General features: G+C 42.3%; 1 protein-coding gene across 1 annotated transcript in view; it reads right to left on the bottom strand.

The window, feature by feature from the left end:
- The window catches only part of ncapd2 (non-SMC condensin I complex, subunit D2), a 136,616-nt gene that overhangs the window by 78,875 nt on the left and 35,483 nt on the right, over window positions 1-22,258 (bottom strand). The window contains exons 3-8 of the mRNA XM_060906042.1: window positions 18,193-18,268; window positions 18,039-18,097; window positions 17,783-17,958; window positions 14,477-14,622; window positions 12,474-12,601; window positions 10,594-10,717 (exon numbers count right to left, since the gene is read on the bottom strand). Coding sequence (XP_060762025.1) covers window positions 10,594-10,717; window positions 12,474-12,601; window positions 14,477-14,622; window positions 17,783-17,958; window positions 18,039-18,097; window positions 18,193-18,268 — 709 coding nt within the window. The remainder of the gene's footprint in view (window positions 1-10,593; window positions 10,718-12,473; window positions 12,602-14,476; window positions 14,623-17,782; window positions 17,959-18,038; window positions 18,098-18,192; window positions 18,269-22,258) is intronic.

Here is a 22,258-nt window from a genome sequence, read left to right as displayed (position 1 = left end):
CCATGGAACACTCTAAGGCCCTGTCCACACGGCAACGGATTCAGGTGACTCCGATACAATTGCTTATCGTTTAGGCCTGGCGTCCACACGGCACCGGCGTTTTGGGTGCCCAAAACGCCATCTTTTTGAGAACGGGTTCCAGAGTGGAAAGATCTGGCAACGTTGCCGTTGTGAAGTTGTCTGGATGAGTAGAACGGATTTGTTTACGATGACGTCACAACCACATGACTGAGTGCTTCACGCCAGGTAGAAGTGTAACAAACTTGATGCGAGTTGTCAACAAATCCTATAACTTGGTTCATGAAACGCGTTTACAAAATATTTTCACTATGAATATTTATTGTGTAATGGTGCAGAGAGAGAGAGAGAGAGAGAGAGAGAGAGAGACTCTGCCCTTAGGGCAGAGTCAATCCCGCCAGCAAAAATAGGGAAAAAAAAAGGAGGGATCTCACCTCTTCAGATGTTGGTTTTAGTCCTACAATACATTCCTCAAAAAGGGCGTAGAACAACAAATTAATCCATCAACGTGTAGCATTCAATTTATTCCGGACCATTAAAGACGCCGCCTTCCGTGTAGAATCATACGTCATCCTCGCCGCCATATTGGAGAGGTCAAAGCGGAGAATAAAGATTAGCTGCGTTTAACTGTACCAACAGGTTTGCCGTCCAAACGAGATCACATGGGATTACCTTTCACAGGTGAGACTGGAAAAATACTTTTCATTGTATTTGGTCATTATAATGTAATTTTACAAACAGATTTTCCTGACTTTGTGGCTAATATGAAGTCTCGCGCATAATAGTTTATGCGCATGCGTCCTTACTTCTTCTATTGTTCTGGTGTCTCCGAAGGGACCGTCTTACAGCGCCCCTAGAGGTGTGGCATGTGTATTGCATCGTTTTCAGCAAGCGTTGCGTTGCCATATGGACCTGATATTTTACTGATCGTTGCCCATTTGGACGCGATATATTTTTAAATAACATCTAGTTGCTGTTGTCGTGTGGATGTAGCCTAAGCCAGTCAGAGTACGGCTTACATATGGCACAAGGGGCAGTAATGGCTGCACTCATGTCGAGGATGTAAACAAAGTTGACGCGGCAACGGACACGACATAGTGGATGTAATTTACGTTCACAACTTTTTTTGCCGTCAGAAATATTTAATATTAAATTTTGTTACTCGACTGACAATAGCCGGCGGCATAACAAGCCACAGACGGCGATTTGCCGCCGGTGACCGGCTACTTTTGAGACCGCAGAAAAATGCCATCATGTTTGTTTCGTTCAGACCACCTTTCATGAAAGTGAAAAACATTCAACAATCTACCCATGTTTAAACTAGATTTTGACAAATGACTGGAGATAATCTCAAAATTCAGACTTCCTAAAAAGTATATAATCTCTATCATTTACAATCTTACAGTACCTACAATTACACAAGAACAGATTAAATATATTTCATAATATTTTTAAATAAAACTTACATAATACCAAACATTATCAAACTAACACTACGTTCAGACTGCAACCTGAAACGACCCATATCTGATTTGTTGTGAAATCCGATTTTTTTGTTAGGCCGTTCACATTACCAATTATATGAGACTTGTATGCGATCTCCAATATGAACGGAAAACGACCCAAAAGTGTCCCGCATGCGCAAACTGACACGTAATAAGCACATCTACGTAATACGTAAACAAAAAAAAAAAAAAGCGCACTCTTCATGTTTAATGATTTCTTTGTTTGTTTAATTATCTGGTTAGTGTTAAAGTGTGAGGTCTCGTGTGTGTTTTTGTTTCTGAACTGAAATGAAAACGTGTAGCCTGGTAACGAGGGTTCACTCCTAAATGTCTCTCTGATTTCTATATAAGTGCACTACATGTTACTAGGAAGTAATGGATTTTTAAACTCTATATAGTGCACTCGAGCTTCAGTAGGCAGTCATTTGGGATACGGACGCTGTATTACCAAACTCTTAATTCAGGCTTAATAATTTGCACATTTATTTCGTCATATTAATAAACTTTTTCTACATTTTTATAAATATTTATTTAGATTGTTTATAGCCAGCTGAATTCTGCAACTTCTCTCAGCGCTGGCTCAAGGTGCAGAAACACCAGTGCAGTTTGCTATGGAGATGAGGCAAGACCTGGCGATGTGGTTTTTGTGGCGGCGGCGGAACTCTCACAATAATCTGATTAATGTGGGCAGCAGACTAATGAGACCGAAGGTGTCAAATTACTGGAAATTTCCAGAACAATCTTATAATCTTGTAATACAGGATGGTTTAAGTTATAAATCAGTTATAGAAACTGTTTTATTTAATCAGGCTAACAGATCAACATCCAGGTCCCTACCAAATCCACCATTAGCTTGATCAATTCTATAAAAGTCTATTTAAATTCTGAAAACTGTACAAATGTTGTTGTTTTCCACCAAAGAGGCGGGATTAGCCAACGCAGAATAGTGACGTTTGTCTCTTGTTGATGACGTGTAGGTCGCATGAATGCGACCTGTCCGGTCAGACTGCAGTCGCATGTGAAAATATCGGATATGCATCGGAATTAGGACCACATATCCAAGCGGCCTGGGTCGCACGTGAAAAAATTGGATCCGTGTCGTTCAGATTGTCAATAACAAATCGGATACAGGTCGCATATGGGTCGTTGTGGCTCAGGTGGATAAGGCGCCATACCATAAATCCGGGGACCCAGGTTCGATTCCGACCTGAGGTCATTACCCAATTCCTCCCTGTCTCTCTCTCCCGCTCATTTCCTGTCCTGTCTCTACACCGTCCTATCCAATAAAGGTGAAAAAAGCCCCAAAAAAATCTTTAAAAAAAAAAAAAAAAAAAAAAAGTGTTTTAAGGCAGCAGCATGCCGTAATGGCTGTTTGTTGGCTAATTAGTATCCAATATCTGTCATTTGTGCCTTTATTGTCCGACTTTTGTTATTGAAACACAAATGACGAAGTAGATAACATCTTTAGACATTTGGTGACCCAAATCTGAAAGTTTGCTTGGATAATATCAACTGGAAGTGGCTCAATCAGTATGTTATCCGTAGATTGTTAAGTTTCAATGCGCTCTGCTATAGACGCTGCAAGCCGCTAATTACGTCCCCCATGTCTCCATGGCCTCATCTCGAGACTCATTGATTGAATAATTTTGCCGCCAAACGTATTCGCGCCCTCTGCTTACAATACATTAAAGACATCGTTTAACTCGATATATCGCGATATATATGGTACAATATCGTGAGCAACTGATGGCAAACGAGCACAGCCCTAATCCACGTCCTCTGACAGTAATTCGACCCTTCTCGTCACTGTAGCAGGGCCAAGCCGGACATTGCGGAGTGCTGTTTTGAGGTCATCTTTGCTTTTGAAGTTGTTGAAAAACTTGTCTACAATAATAGCCATTGCCTCCTTGAATAACTCGCCATCTGTAAAAGGCTTATGTTTAGCCAAGAGCTGATTTACACAAAATGATGCTTCAGTAGCAGCCTTATGTTGGACAGCAGGTTTAGTGAAGACTGACTGCTGGGATTGCGCTCTTTGGTGGGTAGCAGTCTCTGAATTTCAGGTGGTTGGCGTTGTGGTGTCGCTCTAGATTTCCTCTTTTACACAGCGCTTGCGTTTGTTGGCATCACAAAACATACATTTGTTTTTTTACTCAAGTAAGAATAAATTATTCTCCCCATTTTAAATGAAAATTGTACCTTTTCGCCTTCTTTCGTGGACCCTAGGGGTGGGTGGTATGGCCAAAAATGTATATCATGGTATAATTTGAGCCACTGACGGTATACATCACGGTATTGTAGTTTTGTATATAAATTACAACAGAACAGTTTCTTAGTGGTTCTCATATCATCTCTAGCCGCTTTATTCTGTTCTACAGGGTCACAGGCAAGCTGGAGCCTATCCCAGCTGACTACGGGCGAAAGGCGGGGTACACCCTGAACAAGTCGCCAGGTCATCACAGGGCTGACACATAGACACAGACAACCATTCACACTCACATTCACACCTACGGTCAATTTAGAGTCACCAGTTAACCTAACCTGCATGTCTTTGGACTGTGGGGGAAACCGGAGCACCCGGAGGAAACCCACGCGGACACGGGGAGAACATGCAAACTCCGCACAGAAAGGCTCTCGCCAGCCACGGGGCTCAAACCCGGACCTTCTTGCTGTGAGGCGACAGCGCTAACCACTTTCTTAGTGGTTACCGTAGCAAAAAGTAAAAGCTTTCAATCAGGATGTTTTCAGCAATATTGAAATTTATTGCGCAAAACAGAAAACACAGGACATATAAAAAAAGAATATTTATATTTAAAAAAAACTAAGAATAGGTAAAGTTCCTCAAACTCCTTGAATTCCTCATATAGACAAAATTGTAACTCCCAGGCATCATTAATATAGTGTATAGTAAGGCTGATATAGGGGTCCATAGCAGCGCTTGAAACTAACGGTGTCCCGACGTCCCGGGGACCATAAAAAATGTCATCGGGACACAAAATTATCATATCTGGGACAATGGAAAAAAAATAGATCTAGAAAAAAAGTTCTACATTAATATTATTTACAAAGCCGTAAACCATACGTAGACATTCACCTAATTTGTCAAATTTAATTTTAAAAACGTTAACAGCGAAAAATACATTAGTAGCTACACTTTCGATGCACCTGCATCTGTAGGCTACAGAGCAGCGCATTCTGTTCTAGAATCTTCGGCCGGAGTCCGCATTATATGGACTTGGAATGGAATTGCTACCGCACACGCTGCGCCGACTCTTGCCAGAACAAAAATGCTCAAGTGGTTGAAGCGGATCGACCGCGGGGAAGAAACTGAAAGCCCAGACATAACGTCTCCGGGACCTTCAGGATCCAAAGTGTCATCGCCAGTCAATGTGCTAAGTTATTTGTGATTATTAGGTTATGACTTATGATGCTATGGTTAGGTAGGAACTACTGTGGATAGGGCTGGTCTGCAGGCAACGCTAGCAACTGAATGAACTTAATGAACACTGTTAGACACGTTATAAAATACAACAGGAATGATGTGGATGATATTGACGGAAGATACCGTTCAACAGAATAAGTGAGTTTTCTTGGTGTCTTTCTAGTTCAGAAAGTTTAGTCAGTCAGCAGCACAACTAGGCTCGGACCTGGCACTATGGTGATGTTGCTAACATTTGCACCCACGTTTCGGCAGCGAAAGTTCATAAAAATGGATAACAGAAAGTTCATAAAAATGGATAACGGTAATGGATAACGGAAAGTTCATAAAAATGGATAACGGTAATGGTGAAAATTATAAGTTGGCCTTATAAATGCCAACAGATATTCAAGGTATAAGTAGATGAAATGAACATAAAAGGGGTCTTATTTTCAACTAAAGTGTACTGCAGATGTAGGGAGTTGAAACATTTTCTGAATGAGCTAGTTGGCCCCTTTAAATAAACGGGTACCTATTCATACAGTGAGATCGCCAAAGTTTAATAAACTGAAAATGCAATAACTAATTTTGAAGTAGATGATGTATGGAGCACTTGCATGTGACGTCACAGCCGATCCAGATTGTGACGGACGCCATCTTGTCGGTCAAACACCATATTCCGCCTTCTACTTCTGCTTTTACTTCTACCTTTTCTTCTGGAAAACCCTACTATATACAATTCTACTACAACGGCTGCGGCTACAAGCTCTCCCTACCTGTGCACGTTTTTTATGTTTGTGTGTATTTTTGCGTGTTGTTCGTCTGTACCGGACTTCAATATCCACTACAACCGTATGGACTTACTGGACATTGGTTTCCAGCAGAAAATGACGGTTTGTAGCGATTTCCATCGCATGCACAACACTCCGGACGAGAGGGGGGAAAAAAAAAAAAAAAAAAACATTCCGGACGAGATAGCGAGACCAGCGGGGTCTCCATGGATTGTTATCGGAAGCAAAGCGAAGGAGGCGGTGCCGGGAGCGGAAGCAAAAGCGAAGCTGTAGAGCCGGCCTGTTGACTAAGCTCAGAAAACAGCCACTCAAACCTCCACTGCCAAGCCTCTACCTCTCCAACGCCAGATACATGGTAAACAAGACGGACGATTTGGAATTACAGCTGGAATTACCTTATTCTATTCTATAATCGGCTGGTCAGTGCTATACTCAATACTTAAGTGACTTACCCGTCCAATGAGGATTCTTGTTTACAAGATGCCACATCTGAGTCGCTGACAAATCCTGAATTTCTGTAAAGATAACTGTGCAGAGATTTATAAGCACGCAGTGCTTCACCACTGAACAGCGAGGGAAAGTTAATGAGGTAATTATACACGTCCGGGTATTCCGCTGACGGTTCAAAATCCAGTCGTGAAAACTCCATAAGGGTCACAAATCTGTAGATCGTTTATTTTAGACATATATCTAGTTATCTGTTCATTAGAAAAATGAGCTGTGTAGTCCGTCGGTTGAAATTGATCCATTCTGTACACGAGTGCAGCAGTATTCAGCAGTGTTTTTGACCGACAAGATGGGGGTTGTGTACTTTCCGGTCACGTGACTGCAAGATCTCTATAGGACATGTGTCAGTTGTGTTTTGTGACTTATTGTAAAAATGATATAAAGGGTTCAAAATCGCATAGTTACAAATATAATAGTAACTTCATATGATAATATTAACCACTGGTTATTTCAGAGAGGAAAAAAAATGGGGACACTATTGCTTCCATTCGGGACAATACAACACAGAATTCGGGACCACTGGGGGACACAAAGAAAGAAAGTTAATTTCGAGCCCTGGTCCATAGTGCGACTCGACCACAAATCCGTGGTGGTTGCATAATGTTTAATGTGGCGGAGCTCCTGCTCCACTTGACCTTGGATCTCGTTATGCAGTTTAGGCATTTCCACTTCAGCGAAATATATGCGGCTTGGAACTACGTAGCGTTGATCAAGCGTCTTCACCATATCTTTAAAGCCTCGTCTTTCCACCGTCTGAAAGGGTACCACATCTCTGCATAAATGTACTGCAATGGACCTGGTTATGTCAATCCACCGCTGGCTCTTTTTCTCATAAGGCGAAGCTTTAGTAAACGACTGGGCGATAGACTGTTTGTGGTGTGTAGTTTTTCTCCCGCCGGAGGACTGCCCTTTCTTTTCGGTAACATCACGCTGCAGTCTTTGGCTTTCTTCATATTCGATAGCGTGGTTAGTCTTGAGGTGGTTGAACAGATTACTTGTGTTACCGTGTCTTGTGATTACTGTCGCCCGGCATATCTTGCAGATAACATTTTCTTGTTTAATATCCGTCACTTTAAATCCAAACCATGTCCAGATTACTGATGTTGCGCCGACTTTTTTCACGAGCTCTTCCTCTGCTGCCGTCTCTTCACTACTCACCACTATTGTTGTTGTTCTTCGAAGCAGCCAGGCGGGCGTTCAAACTATGCATTATTGCCAACTAGAGGAGGCAATGAGCTATCGCGGTACACGCTATGACAAACTCTCTACCGTTGGTCAAAAAAATACCGCATACGGTATCATACCATGCAAACCGCCCACCCCTAGTGGACCCTCTGCCATGATAGCTAGCTGTTACCGAGCAAGCAGCTCTTGCGTGTCAATATCTGCAACAGGTGACGACGACTTCTCTGATCTCTCATTCAAAAAAAAAAAAATCAAAGTCCTTCCCACGCCATCTGGCGCATGGGGTGGCACCGATCTCTGTTTCCGTAGCCCTCGGCCTCTCGTCTATTACATAGTTAGGGTTACAGTGGGGGACGTGTCCTCTGGTAACTGCGAGAGTTTGACTCCCCACTCACATCTGTATTGCAGCGTGCCTTGCCAGACAGCAGTAGGTACTGTAGGTATCATGCCGCCATCTTGTGTCAGAACTACAATTCCCAGGCAACTTCTGTGTGACCTACGTCACACGTGGGCGGGATCATCTACGTCAGTCCACCATGCGCGTATAAGTCCAGGCGGAAGCTCCGCCATTTTGTCTCTCGCGTCCGGTTTCCGAGGAGTCTGGACGCATAAAGAGATGCTCTCCAACCCGAAAACACTTTTCTTGCAAGATTCACCATCCAGCGCGTTCTGTGCCTAACCACTGGCCAAGGTAAAAGTCCAGGATAGCGCGATCCTTAAACTCAACCTGAGTTACAACTGGTGTCTTCGTATAAGAAGTGACGTCACGACTGCAGCCCAGGCAGTTAAAAGTTAAGAAGCGATTGAATCCTTTTTAACCCAAAAGCGCTGTGCATCTTATTCTGATCAGAGACTTTTCCTCACAAACGCTGAGGTTCGGACCAAGAATCCTCTGCTTTCCACGGGAACCACCCAAGTGCTCCGCTGGACCCGAAAGTTTTCTACGCCTCCATCACGAGCGGCTCACGTGCTCCCACGGCGAGGCCCGAAACTACACTGGCGAGTAGTTCTTCATATCTTGCTAAAGGCAGGATTAAGTAACATTTTGGCATTTGGGCATAATTAAGATAGTCTTAGGAATTTGCTTTTATTGAAATAGTGTGAATTTAAACCCAGGCTTATCTGTTACACTGTTAGACACACAGTGTGTTGATTTATTTTGTTCTATGTTCTCTCAATTGTTTAATAGATAAGCTGTGCATGCTCCTTCTCTCTTATTCTGACTAACACTAGTTTCCTTATCATACATTTTGGCCTTATCAAGGTTTCAGTGAGTTTGGTAATGTTATGAGTGTGGAATCTTTTTTGTTACTGAGAAAACACGTGCTCAACAGGCCTGATACACTTTAGATAGCTTCCCTTTGTCTTTGGCTACCTCGTGCTCAGTAGGCCTCACCAGGCCTAACAAACACACTTAAGCTAGGCCATAGGGCCTTTCACAAACACACTAGCAACACAAGGCTAATCTAGGCCTCCACCACATGTAGTTAGCTACATGAGGCTAAACACATGGTCAAGTCCTTCTCACACACACACACACACACACGTTAGCAACAGAGCTAATCCTTTGTTCTATTTAGATAACATTCCTTTGTTTTAGCTAGCAACAAGTTAGGCCATACACACACACACACACTGCTTGTATATATTGATTTATTATTTTTATCTTTGTATAATAAATTCATTTATTAAACAAACTGTGTGAACAATATCTGAAGTCCCCAATCTTCTCAAAGAATTCAAAAAGGTGCATACAAGTTATGTAATATGGTAAGTGATCGTAATAATTTGGAAATATACCATAATCTAGCTGTTTGGTAATTCATCCAGGATTAATGGTATGATTCACTAAATGATTCATTGAACGATTCACTAAATGATTCACTGAATGATTCACTGCAAATGAGTGATTCTATGGTATGATTCAATTCAAACGAGTCAAAGTAAATGATTCAATGGGATTGATTCATTTTAATTATTAACCTTCAAATTTAATGAGACTGATTTAATGAGATTGATCACTGAATATCAATAATTAACTGATTGCAACCACAGTATCATTTTTATGATGGTCTTTGGTATGACCCAACTGTGAGTAGAACTCGTGATCTCCTGGTCGAGAGGTGGACACGCTAACCACTAGGCCAACTCGCGGTGCCTGACCTCTCACTGGTCAATTTAAAAAAAAGGGGGGGGGGGTATCCGATCTCATTGGTCACTTTCATACTACTATGAAAAATACAACTGGTTCACGAGAGGGAGCGCTTGCAAAACTGAATGTTTATAATGAGATTGAATGTTTATTTTCCCTTTTTATTTTCGCAATCGACTGGTAAAGTCTCAAAGATCTCCCAGCTGATCGCGATCGATGGTATCCATTTCATACATTCGTTTCGGTTTATACACAAAAATGCAGTTTTGTACGGTTTACGATTGAAAAATAAAAAGGAGTCTTTACAGAAATATTTTCCCTTCATTTAAATTTTGTTCAAAATATTCTTACCATCGACTCAATTCAAAGTCAGTATTATGAATCAAATAGAATCGTGACTAGAGGTGTAGTGACGCACTCTGGTCATGATGTTTAAAAGGTTTTTTTTTAAAAAAACCTGCTCCGAGAGCACAATATCCCCCGCTGGCAACTCCGCCATAACTGGTAAAATGCAACTGAGTTGAATGAAATTGCAATGTGTATTACCGACATATAACAAAGGATCCTGTCAAGTTTTGTGAAAAGTTTTTCCAAAAATTATGAGAGGAGTTGATTTCAGAATGTGAGCACCCTTCCCAGGACGGACATCGCCACGACATAATCCCCCTTCGGGCCTTTCGGCCAGCGGGGGATAAAAATTGTGAGGGGAGTTGATTTCAGAAAGCAAGCACACCTTGATGAAATTGCCAAAGTACAAGTATGTTAATAATCAGGGGCATAACTAGTAAAATTTGCCCAAGTTAAACAAAATTTCAATATGCGTATAACTCGTATAACAAAGCCTTTTGTCAAGTTTGGTGAAATTCCTCCACAAATTGTGAGAGTTGATGATTTCAGAAGGAAAACAACGCTCATGAAATTGTCAAAGTATAATTGTTAATCAAGGGCTGTAACTCTGGCAAAATGTGACCTAATTTAACAAAATTACCAAAAATAGCATTTTGGACTGAAACGTACCTCATGACCTCTCCTACAATTGCTTTGATTCCATACTCCGAGCTCCAGGCTGCCACTGCCTGTGCACACACTGAAGAGAGCTGCTCAAAGTGCTGCAGCAACTGAATCACCCTCACACATGCTCCTGCAAAACACACACACAAAATCATGCAGAAGCTTAAAGCATATACGCAGAACCATGGCCTCACTTTTCGTTTATAAATGCCTTGAGACCTCAAGAATGGCGCAGGAATAGTTTTAAGCGTTAACAATAAATCTAATATAGTAATTTTTACGTTTAAAATGATTGATATAGGTAGCGGTCTGAGTGAATGACCTTGACGTCCGTAACATCACAGCAGGAAGTCTATCGGTCTCATCGCCATTTCCGCTATACTAAAACACAGAGCTGACTGCAACTCCAAGCCTCCATTTTGAGCTAATTTATCGCCATGCCACGTAGATGTGTATTTGGCCAGTGCAGCAACACGACAGAAGGTGGATTTACGTTGCATTCATGGCCCAAGAATGTTCAAACTGCAAAGATCTGGACTCGTTTTGAGAGAAATTCACGGATTGGGCGGCTACGAAGTGGTCTCTCCTCTGCTCTGCACATTTTATTGAAGACTCGTCCAAAACCTCTGATCTGGGTGAGGAGCGTTGGCTATAAGCCCGTATTGAAAGAGGGTGCAGTACCAACAATTAAAGAAAAAGAAAACTACAAGAAAAGGAAACCAAGTTTAGTTGCACCAGTTCTCCCGGAGCATGAGCCGAGGGTTGTTGCTAAAACCCAGGACGGGACATGTCGCTTGGGCAGTGACCTCCCAGAGGTTCTTGTTAAAAGCGGTGAAGTCCCATCCCGTCCTGGGTTTTCGTAATTGCCTGAGCCGAGCAGTAATGGCGGAATACTCAGTATGGAGGAAATGGAGAATGAGTGGACCCAGCCGTCTGATTTCTCCGCTGGATATGCTCACCTCAGCAGCAATATCTCGCCCTTACGTGGAAGGAGCGAATGAACAGAGAACTGAATGAACAACTGAAAGTCAGATTGTTTCAAAACAATCAGCCATAAGAAGCGAGAACAGAGACGGGTAAGCTCCGACTCTCATTTGGATACAAAACAACACTTGTTTACCTGCATTTAGATTAATACATGTAACTTGTATTGTGTGTTTAAGTTAGCGGTATAAGATTATTTAATTTGCTTCAGAATGTGATCGTCTCAGTTCATCTGATTATTTAATTCGCCTTTTACGTTTTATCAGTGAAAATGCATACATGTACATGTAAAGTTACATAAGTTATAGCACCTATCCTGTTCTAATGAGAGTCAACCCACAATCAATTAAGTCAAATCAGTCTTAGTTGAGCAAGTCAGGAAGGGGATTTCTTACTTTCACCATAAATTTTTATTTATATATGACTTTGGTCTATAGCTGTAAAAGGCCTCTGCCTTAAAACCGGTTCCCGCTATGATGTCACGCGCTCAGGGCTGGCTGCCTCAGCAGGGCAGCTCGAATACCAACTTTGCATTCGATTTTAACTCTTAAAAAGATATTTTTTTATTCCCATTTATGCAGCATACAAGAGTCAAGGATGGAGATACTATCCACTCAGAAATGTATTTAAAAATAAAGGCTCTGCGTATCTGCTTTAAGCATGTTACTGCATAATAATCTTGCACAAGCTAAAACCAAAATTCAGACATCATCCAAAAGTCATAATACACTACCTGCAGTTCATAGCCATGTCAATATTTTTATATAAAGGTAAAAAATGTTTTAAATACAGTTCTTTACAAAAAAACAAAACAAAACAGAATATTTCAAATCCATAGGGCCCACTAGAAGAGCTTTTTATGATGCAGCTCCATCTCAGAGTACTCATGTGTGTTCACTAACCAAGCATGTGGTTGTATTTCTTCACCATCAGTCCCAGCACATGGATGATGGCATCACGTGTGGGTTTACTCTTCATGTGACTGATAGTGGGATTCTCCAACAACTTATAACAGCAGCATGTCACACAGCTACAGAACCCAGGGGAAAGTGAAAGACAGAGGAAATAAATAGAACAAAAATAATTACTACAATTATTCAATTGGTATATTCATTCATTGGATATTCATCTATGGATATATTCATATTCCAGTTCACTCACTGCATATTCATCAACAAAAGATCTGTTAGGCCAGGGTTTCCCCAAGTGTGGTGCGCGCACCCCCGGGGTTGTGCGAGCTGCCACTAGGGGGTGCGCAAGATAAAAAATGTAATGGCGATTTTTAATTCTTCTACGCCGTAACGGTTCTCCGCTTTGGCAGCAATTAAAACTAAACATCGGCAAAGACTGGGAGATGTTGAGAAAGATTTGAGGCTGAGACTGTCTTCAATTAGCCCAAACATCAGAGAGCTCTGTGCCAAGATGCAGGCCCATCCGTCGCATTAATATTGGTATGTATTTGGCCAAATGGCATTGATCTTGCTAAAAATATATACTGCTACTGAAAATAGGACCTATATAGCCTACTGACCCACCCACCCCCCGTCTGTCTGTCTCTCCCTCTCTCGCTGCAGACTGAGCCGCCAGCGCTGCACTTCACAATCAGATGGATCCTCTTCTTTATCTGTTCCTGATATGCTCCTTAATTGTTTTATCTCTTTAAAATGCATATGTTCATAATTATCATTGCTATTTTTACTGTTATTATATGTTAACTTTTTTGCAAATTAAATTCATTCTCGGGGCGGCATGGTGGTGTAGTGGTTAGCGCTGTCGCCTCACAGCAAGAAGGTCCTGGGTTCGAGCCCCGTGGCGGGCGAGGGCCTTTCTGTGTGGAGTTTGCATGTTCTCCCCGTGTCCGCGTGGGTTTCCTCCGGGTGCTCCGGTTTCCCCCACAGTCCAAAGACATGCAGGTTAGGTTAACTGGTGACTCTAAATTGACCGTAGGTGTGAATGTGAGTGTGAATGGTTGTCTGTGTCTATGTGTCAGCCCTGTGATGACCTGGAGACTTGTCCAGGGTGTACCCCGCCTTTCGCCCGTAGTCAGCTGGGATAGGCTCCAGCTTGCCTGCGACCCTGTAGAAGGATAAAGCAGCTAGAGATAATGAGATGAGATGAATTCATTCTCATAACCTTGTAATGACAGGGTTGCGTTGCTAGTGTTTTAAACACGGATGAAAATCATATATTTTCCCCATATCTGGCTGGTAGACTACATGCCTCGATGTGATCTCCCTTTGTAATGAATTTACGCATTTACCGTGTTGCAACGTTTTAAAACTGTTACATTTCAATCAAATTCTATCTAATTCAAATACGAGGGCGCATAATATGTTAATGTGATTCGATGTTCTCATTCGAACACGACGTGCTGCCTTTGTAAGAAAGCTTTGGTGTTTTTTTTTTTTTTTTACTTTTGTGGTTTCCTGCAGGTGTGGCAAACGATGTTTATCATCATTTTAGCACGATTAAAGATGCTGCCTTTATAAGAAAGCATGTGTTTTTTGAAACTGGGGAACTGGGGGGTGCGTCAACCTGGTTGGAGTATAGAAGGGGGTGCGCGGCCAAAAAAGTTTGGGAACCGCTGTGTTAGGCAAAAAGGAAAGCAGGTAAAATAAAAACGCTTTTCAACCTTTCAAATCTGTAGTAAATCACTGTGCTAGAACAGGAAGAAAACATATCCGGTCATGCTTTTATAGTGGAGAAAGGGGAGAAAAAAAAAAAAAAAAATCTCAGAGCCGTAATGGTCCAAAATGAATCGGGTCACACCACACTTTCACTCTAACACTTTGCATTCCGTTTTAATCTGCTGTGCCCATTTCATCCTCAGACTGTCCAGGGTATCAGGTGTATAAAAAAAAAACCAGTGTAGAGAAGAAACAGAAAGCTAAGGTGCATGTCTCACCTAACAAATTCTTCTTCAACCAGAGAGAGACTCCACAGAGCGCGGATATCCAGCTGGAGCAACTGGGTGAGACACTGCAACACCGTCTCACGCTCACTGTCCCAGTGCAGCAAGCCTTTACCACAAGCCTTCTCCTTTTTACGGCCCTGTAAACACACACACACACACACACACACACACACACACGGCTGTGTAATTTACTTTTGCGGATGTATAAAGAGTTTCAAAAAACCCATGTCTGAACATTCAAACTTATTCCAAGCAGCACCTGTTCTGTTTATAATAAATAAATAAAATAAATTAAAAGGGGAAAAAAACCCTACATAATTCTTAACTTGGGGCGGGAATCAAGAATCAGTTCCAGTTGAGAACTGGTTCCAAGTTGTCCGAGCCATTGGAATCGTACCTCTCCGAGGTTATCGATGTCTGCATGTTTTTGACGATTGCGCATTGCAAAAACTTGCGCCATGACATCGGACATTAAATCCTGTATCTATGTTGGAGGACTTTTACAACATGGAGGAGTCATTCCAGAGAGGACGAAGTGGTCAAAAACATGGCTACAGTTCACAAACAAAAAGTGACGGTGTTACTTGGAACTTCCGTAAAAAAAAAAAAAAAAATTTTAATAAAAAAAGGTGGAAACACCAGCCATGTCAAAACACCTTTTGGAGCAACAATTTAATTCAAACTTATTTCCTTTTGAAAAAGGAGTCCTTTTTTAGGCAAACATGAAAAACACTATTTTTCGAAATTATTCATCAGTTCGTTTACCTCACCCGGGACGGAGTCCACCAGGGGGCGAGGTATTGGTTTTGTTTGTTTGTTACCAACATTACGGGAAAACGGCTGGACCAATCTTCATGAAACTTTCAGGACAGATGAGCATTGCTCTCAAATAGAACCTCCAACATACGGAGGGTGATCCAGACAAGGTCACCAAAAAGGTTAAAATCTTTTTTTTTTCCACGATATTTTCCTTCACATTCATCATATTTAGTTCAAACCAATTCCAAAATGTTCATCTTTCCATTCTGCTTCCATTGATATGCTACATGATGGGGTCTCTCTCATAGGTTTTCTTAGCAGTTGGGGGTCAAATGTCAGGGGGGTCAGGGTCATTGCTAAAATTTGCACATTTTCCATTATAACTCAAACGGTTCAAGACGGAGAGATGTTTATCGTTATCAACATATAGGAAGTCCTATATGGGCTTTCATTTGGCACCATGACCGTTGACCTGGTTTGTCTGTGTCTGTTAACAATCTAGCATCTAGACAACTGCACCGACTGACTTCAAATTTTCAGGGTCGGTGGGCAATGGTCTGTAGATTACTTGACTAAATTTTGGAGGTAATCAGATCAAGGTGAAGGTCACCAGAAAGGTCAACCTTTTGGTCAAAATAACATTTCCCGTTATAACTCAAACGGTTGCTGGTAGACACGCTGTTTACCATTATGAGCATATAGGAACTCCCATATGGCCTTTTATTTGGCACTATGATCTTTGACCTTGAAAGGTCAAACTCAAGGTCACGGATTTTCAGAGGGCTATAACTTAGAAACAGTTGATGGTAGACAGATGTTGACCATTATCAACTTATAATATACAGATTTAGGCACTGCCTAAAAGCGGAGCTCCCATCTGTTTCTGGGTTGTAGAATTCTCTTATATCATAGCCAGCCTCTTGTTTTATTTCTTTACTGGCTAGCACCGGCCACCAGGCCGTGTGCATGGCTGGTAATTACCAGCACCGGCCACCAGGCCGTGTGCATGGCTGGTAATTACCAGCACCGGCAACCAGGCGGTGTGCATGGCTGGTAATTACCAGCACCAGCAACCAGGCGGTGTGCATGAATGGTGGTACACACACCACCAAAAAAAAAAAAATAGACTCGATGGGTTTACCATTTTTTCTTAGGTATGGCGCTCCGCTAAGAAGTGCCATATGGGCTTTCATTTGGCACCATGACCTTGAATGACTATGAAACGTCCAACGCAAGGTCATGGATTTGCATAAGACTTTCACCTGACAGCTGATGATTGAGAAATATCAACAACAACATATAGGTGTGTATATTTAAAAAAAAAAAAAAAAGGGGGGGGGCCCCGCCAGGTGAGGTTCGTTTTGCCAGGCAACACTTGTTTGTATTTGCCTCCCCCAAGTTATATCCTTTGAAAGAAGGGAGCATTTTAATGTATTTTAACATGTTCAGATGGGCGGCACGGTGGTGTAGTGCTTAGCGCTGTCGCCTCACAGCAAGAAGGTCCGGGTTCGAGCCCCGTGGCCGGCGAGGGCCTTTCTGTGCGGAGTTTGCATGTTCTCCCCGTGTCCGCGTGGGTTTCCTCCGGGTGCTCCGGTTTCCCCCACAGTCCAGAGACATGCAGGTTAGGTTAACTGGTGACTCTAAATTGAGCGTAGGTGTGAATGTGAATGGTTGTCTGTGTCTATGTGTCAGCCCTGTGATGACCTGGCGACTTGTCCAGGGTGTACCCCGCCTTTCGCCCATAGTCAGCTGGGATAGGCTCCAGCTTGCCTGCGACCCTGTAGAACAGGATAAAGCGGCTAGAGATGATGAGATGAGAACATGTTCAGATACCATCAGTCAGACATTCTACACTGTGCTCAGACTCCAAGATAATAAAAACAGCTGCACTGAAGCTGAAAACCTGTGTCGACTTGCTCTTCCCCACACACGGGAAATTGATGAGGAATCGATAAAGGATCGAACCGATAAGCAGAATCAATAATAGCACTGGCATCAATAAAATCTCATCCGTTCCCATTCCGAATCCTCAACCCAGAGGACAGAATGTTTGCCAGTGATTGCCCTCAGATTACCAAAGAACATGCTCAAAGCTGTATGACCACAGAGAAATGTGCCCCGACTGTCAGAGACAGAGAGAGAGAGAGAGAGAGAGAGAGAGAAATGTGCAAGCTCCAATCAATTTGCTCAACCCATTTCTTTGGGAAGCAAAGAATGCTGATTGGTTGCTAGCAGTAGTGTATGTGGGCCCTTACAACCAGGCAGTCAGTCTCCACTGCTCAGCCAAGATTACCCACCAGTCAGAGCACACGATCTCGGTCATTCAGCTCACAGCTGCCATATAGTCTCATCACTGGGCTCAACCACCATTGGCTTTCACTTTTAATTTAATAACCTTTAATTCCACAATGGAGGCATTGAGACAAAAATGCAGAGTACCACTTTGATAACAGGCTCTCTGGAAGGCCTTGACCTTGGCTTCCCAAACAACGTTAACGCTAAGTGACCCGTCTTTTAACGCCAGTCTAAGTACAGTACCTTGCTGGGTGCAGTGACGACACTCTCCCTGTAGGAGTCACTCTCCAGATATTCGGCGAGTTTGCAGAGCAGGAAGACGCTCATCTTGACCGCGTTGAGCTGCTCTTTGCGGCCCACTGCTGACAAAGACCCAGACAGGAGGAGGGGCGGCAAGGAAACGGACAGGCCCTGGACCACTAATCGTACACACGGGGGAAAAGATGAATCAGGCCTTCGTCACAGCACTCATTTGTAGGCCTTCATCACGGAGACCTACCTTGTACAAGAAGCTCCAGCGTGTCCTCTTTCAAAGTCACATCTACTGTGCGAAAACTCCTGAAATTCAGATCATGCACATTTATTCCAAGCAGGGTCAAAACTTGATGTTCAGTGATCAGTTAAAACAGAAAAATCACCAGTGCTGTACTCACTGCAGGACGCTGTACGCTGTGTCGAAATGTTCCAAGATGCAGAGCGGGCCCTGACTTCGCAAAGCAGCTTTAAAGCCTGATTCAGAAAGAATGAGAGAACTGTACTGTACGGCCAGACACACTGAACAAATAGTCTAAAGCCTAGGTCACAACCAGATGTACGATTTTTTTTTGGCCGTGCGATTTTTGGCGTGTCCCAAATCGCTGCGTTTTTTTTTGTTCATGGAGAAAGACGCATGTTGGCCCTAAGTTTGTCTTGCAACCTGAAAAAAAATGTAAGCACCCGTAGAGTTTGTTTGACATGACAAAGAACGTCTGCAGTTCGAAAATCAGCACGTCACACGCGCGCCCTCTGTGCGTTTCTTGCACGTAGACCGGCCGTAGGAGCACGTACAGCCGGTTGTGACTGAGGCTTAAGTCGCTGCACTCATTGGCCAACTGCAAATCTGATGTAAAAAACAGCACCTGAAAATCAACTCGTCTCAAATCACAAAAAACACTAAAGAATAACAGTGTGTTGTAATGTAGAGATGAAAGTGGAACAATCCTGGAAAATCCTGAACTTTTGAAAGTCCAATTAAGATTGGGGGGGGGGCGTCCCCCGAAAATATTTTAATAACACGCAAAACCCTGCATTCTAGTGCATGTTAGTACTTATTTTCACTAAAACAAGTTATAAGTTTTAAGCCTTTTTCTTTCATGTACATTAATGATTAACATGTCAAAAATATCAAATTTAATTCCCCGAGTTAATGAGTAATTTTCAGGAGTGCATTTAGAAAGCGCGGTGATTTTCCTGCTACACAGTTCATTACTTTGGAAAAATCAGACAGTTGAAGGTAAACTCAGCAAAATCCCAAAACAGCGCTGTTAAAAAGTAAAGGTCTGTTAGAGTTTCTAAAGCTTTCAGGTTTCAATGTTGGGGACGTTGAGCCTCGTTTATCAATCTTTTAGTAGAGTTGTGCGTTTGCAGAAGCTAAAGTGAACTAAACATTTCCAATTTGTATTTATGCGAGTTGAAGCCAAGTGTTTACATTAGTTCGCATTGTCTACAAATTTAAACACACCAATGAATACCAAATTTCTCATGTAAATCAGGGGCGTAGGGTGGGTGTGGCTCACACACTGACTGGCAGCCCGAGTGCATTATGTAACAAAAAATAAATTCCCATTGCTAGTTTTAAGTAGCTTAGAAACCGGCTCTTCCATTATTGCTGTTTCTTCCACATTTTCTTGATGTGTTCTAGAAACGGCGCTAAAACTTAGCTTCGAAGCCACAAAATGCAACCTTGATGGGGAAAAAAAAAAAAAAATTGCTTACCTCTCTTCATGTCGAAAGAAGGAGGAAAGTTTCGCTTGTTTTGGCATGGCGAATTATTAACACGAGGAAATACTTGTAATTCGCAACTAGAAAGACTGCAGCTCCACTGGCAGCTTGAACATGCTTTCTAGTGCGATTGTGTTGCGCTTGCACAGAACGGCGTCAGTCCTGCGAGCCTTAGCTCGTGCACCTGAAGGCGCGTCTTGGGCCTAACGAGTTCCGGCACGCGCGCCGTTAACAAAGAACACCTGTCTAATCAATGAACTCTGTTTGGGCTATTTAAGGACTGCGCCCATGCAAAGACGATGAAAAGTATTACGCCGCGTCTAGGAGCGCGAAAAACCAGAAAAATAAATTTCTCCATTCGGAAAACTGGAGATTTTCAAGAGTTATCAAATATCCAGATTTCCGGGTAAATCCGGAAGACTTTCATCCATATGTAACGTGACAAGTCTTTAGATGGCGGCCAAAAAAAAACAACAACTCGTCCGGCTCTGACAGACACTTTATAGGTCAAGTAATGAGTGATTGAAGGAAACCAGAAAACTTGGACAAACCCACACAGGCAGGAGGAGTCCATGCACAGAACCTCCACAGATGAAAATCAAACCCTGTTCCTGCTGCTCCACTGTTCATCAGTCAAAAATGAACTCATTCTATGAAATACAGATTGGGCCATAGCCTCTAGTTCAGCGTCTGCACTAAAGGAGAGCTGAAGGCAAACTTAGCATGATTCTATTTGTCTCATTTTATAAAATGTAGGAACGCATTTCTGACAGCTATTTTGTCGCTGCTATAGCAAGTTATGAGTGAAATATGCTCTGTAATATCTCAGTCCATACGGCAAAGCAATGGCCGTAAAAGAGATTCGCAGAGACCTGTGCAAGACTCCATAAGACAGAAGTAAAATGTACAGCGGAAATCAAAGTGACCGACGTCTGCCAATGTTGTCAAAAGACGCGCGCGCCCTCCTTCGAATGCTGACGTGATCAAGCCGGAAGTTTTCCCCGTGTCCGAAATCGCTCACTACTCACTATATAGTGCGGACGCCATTTTGTAGTGCTGTCCGAAACCTTAGTGAGGATTATGTGGGAAATGCGCTCAGTATAATACATGGATTAAAGTAATGTAATTAATATATATATATATATAAAATGACTGAAAAAAAAAAAGCTCCATGTCGTTGGCCCCTACCACGTCAGCGATGCGTCAAATTTTAAACGCCGTGTTGTCCATTATCCCCTCGGCCCCTACTTATAGTACATTTACATAATTTTAACAATGACTAAAGCTAAGGAAAGACTTTACCATTGTCATTACTGGCTATAAATGATGAAACATCAAGTTTTCAGCGCAAAGTGCAAATTTATTTCAACAATACTTTAGTAACGCACAACAGTGGTTAAGAGAAAAGTGCAAGTGCAGTCGAACTTGAACCATGCTTTCAAAAGGGTGGAGCAGAAAGAAAAATAAGAAAATCTGTTGACAAAGCCAGGAAACAAAAGTAAAGTGAAAGTTCACTTTTTCTGCTTCTTCGCAGTGAAGCCAAAGGCATCTAGTTTGGGAACACCTGATGCCTGTTTTTGTTTCTTTTTCCTTGGCACAGCAGCAGGAGCTTGCCATTATCGCCCATTTCATTTCGCCAAGCCCATCTCCACTTATTCTTTACTGTTTTGTCGATGTCTGACACATCTGTGCCTTCATTTAAAAGAAGTGCGTCCATGCTGGCTAAACCGAAAGTAATTTGACGCGCTCTAGCGATGGAAATCGAAGGGCCTATGTCAGGTGGCCTTATACGCAGTACTCGAGTTGAGGGGGGGGGGATGTGGGGGGAGGCATCCCCCTTCTGAAATAAAAATCTCAACTCATCCCCCTTATAAAACGGCCATCCCCCCATCACATCCCTTGGGCCATTTTACCAATTAATGTGGAAATTAGCCTACTATTATTTTAACAAATATTACTACCATTTCAACATTAGAGGCTTTGCGCAGTGATAGCCTACATGTAGCCGGATAAAAAAGACGCATATTTATTCGGTTGCACCGCTCATTCACACCTACAGTACCAGTCAAAAGTTTGGAAATGCCTCTAATTCAGCGGTTTTTCATTATTTTAAAATGTTCTGAATCATAGATTAATACTAAAGTCATCGATATTATGAAGAAATATATATGGAATTATTTGGTTTAAAAAAAAAAAAGTGTTAATCAAACCAGAACATGTTTTATATTTTAGATTCTTCAAAGTCAGCACCTTCTGCTTAGATGACAGCTTTGCACATCTTGGCATTTTCTCAGTCAGCTTTACGAGGTAGGGCCCCAAAAAAAAAAAAAAAAAAAAAAGTGTTTTTCCGGTTACCCGACCGACCCTAAACTTTTTTTTTTGCGTTTTTTCCCCCCAGTCGCGACTTTTACATATAACCCAACCGCGTGAACCGCAAGTTTTTGTCACTCACTGGGAAAATCAGGGCTTTCCACAAGCGCCGGCTGCCGGCCATACAGCCGACTACACAATTAAGTCCAGCCGGCTACTTTAATGACTTATTTTTGTAGCCCACAGGCTCTAAATATTAATTTTCGATTTTAATAAAATTAAATGTTTATCTAACGGACTGACAATAATGTCAAACTGAACCGCACATGCGGTGTGCGCACGCACTCGGCGGAGGCAGTAGTGTGTCGGGGCCGTCGGAGGGAACAGAAGCAGAGATAACACTTATTTTGTCTTTCACCTAGAGACATG

This window comes from Neoarius graeffei, chromosome 23, assembly GCF_027579695.1.
Source record: "Neoarius graeffei isolate fNeoGra1 chromosome 23, fNeoGra1.pri, whole genome shotgun sequence".
NCBI lineage: Eukaryota > Metazoa > Chordata > Actinopteri > Siluriformes > Ariidae > Neoarius > Neoarius graeffei.
The sequence above is the reverse complement of the archived record's forward strand: the minus strand, read 5'-3'. Positions and strand labels throughout refer to the sequence as shown.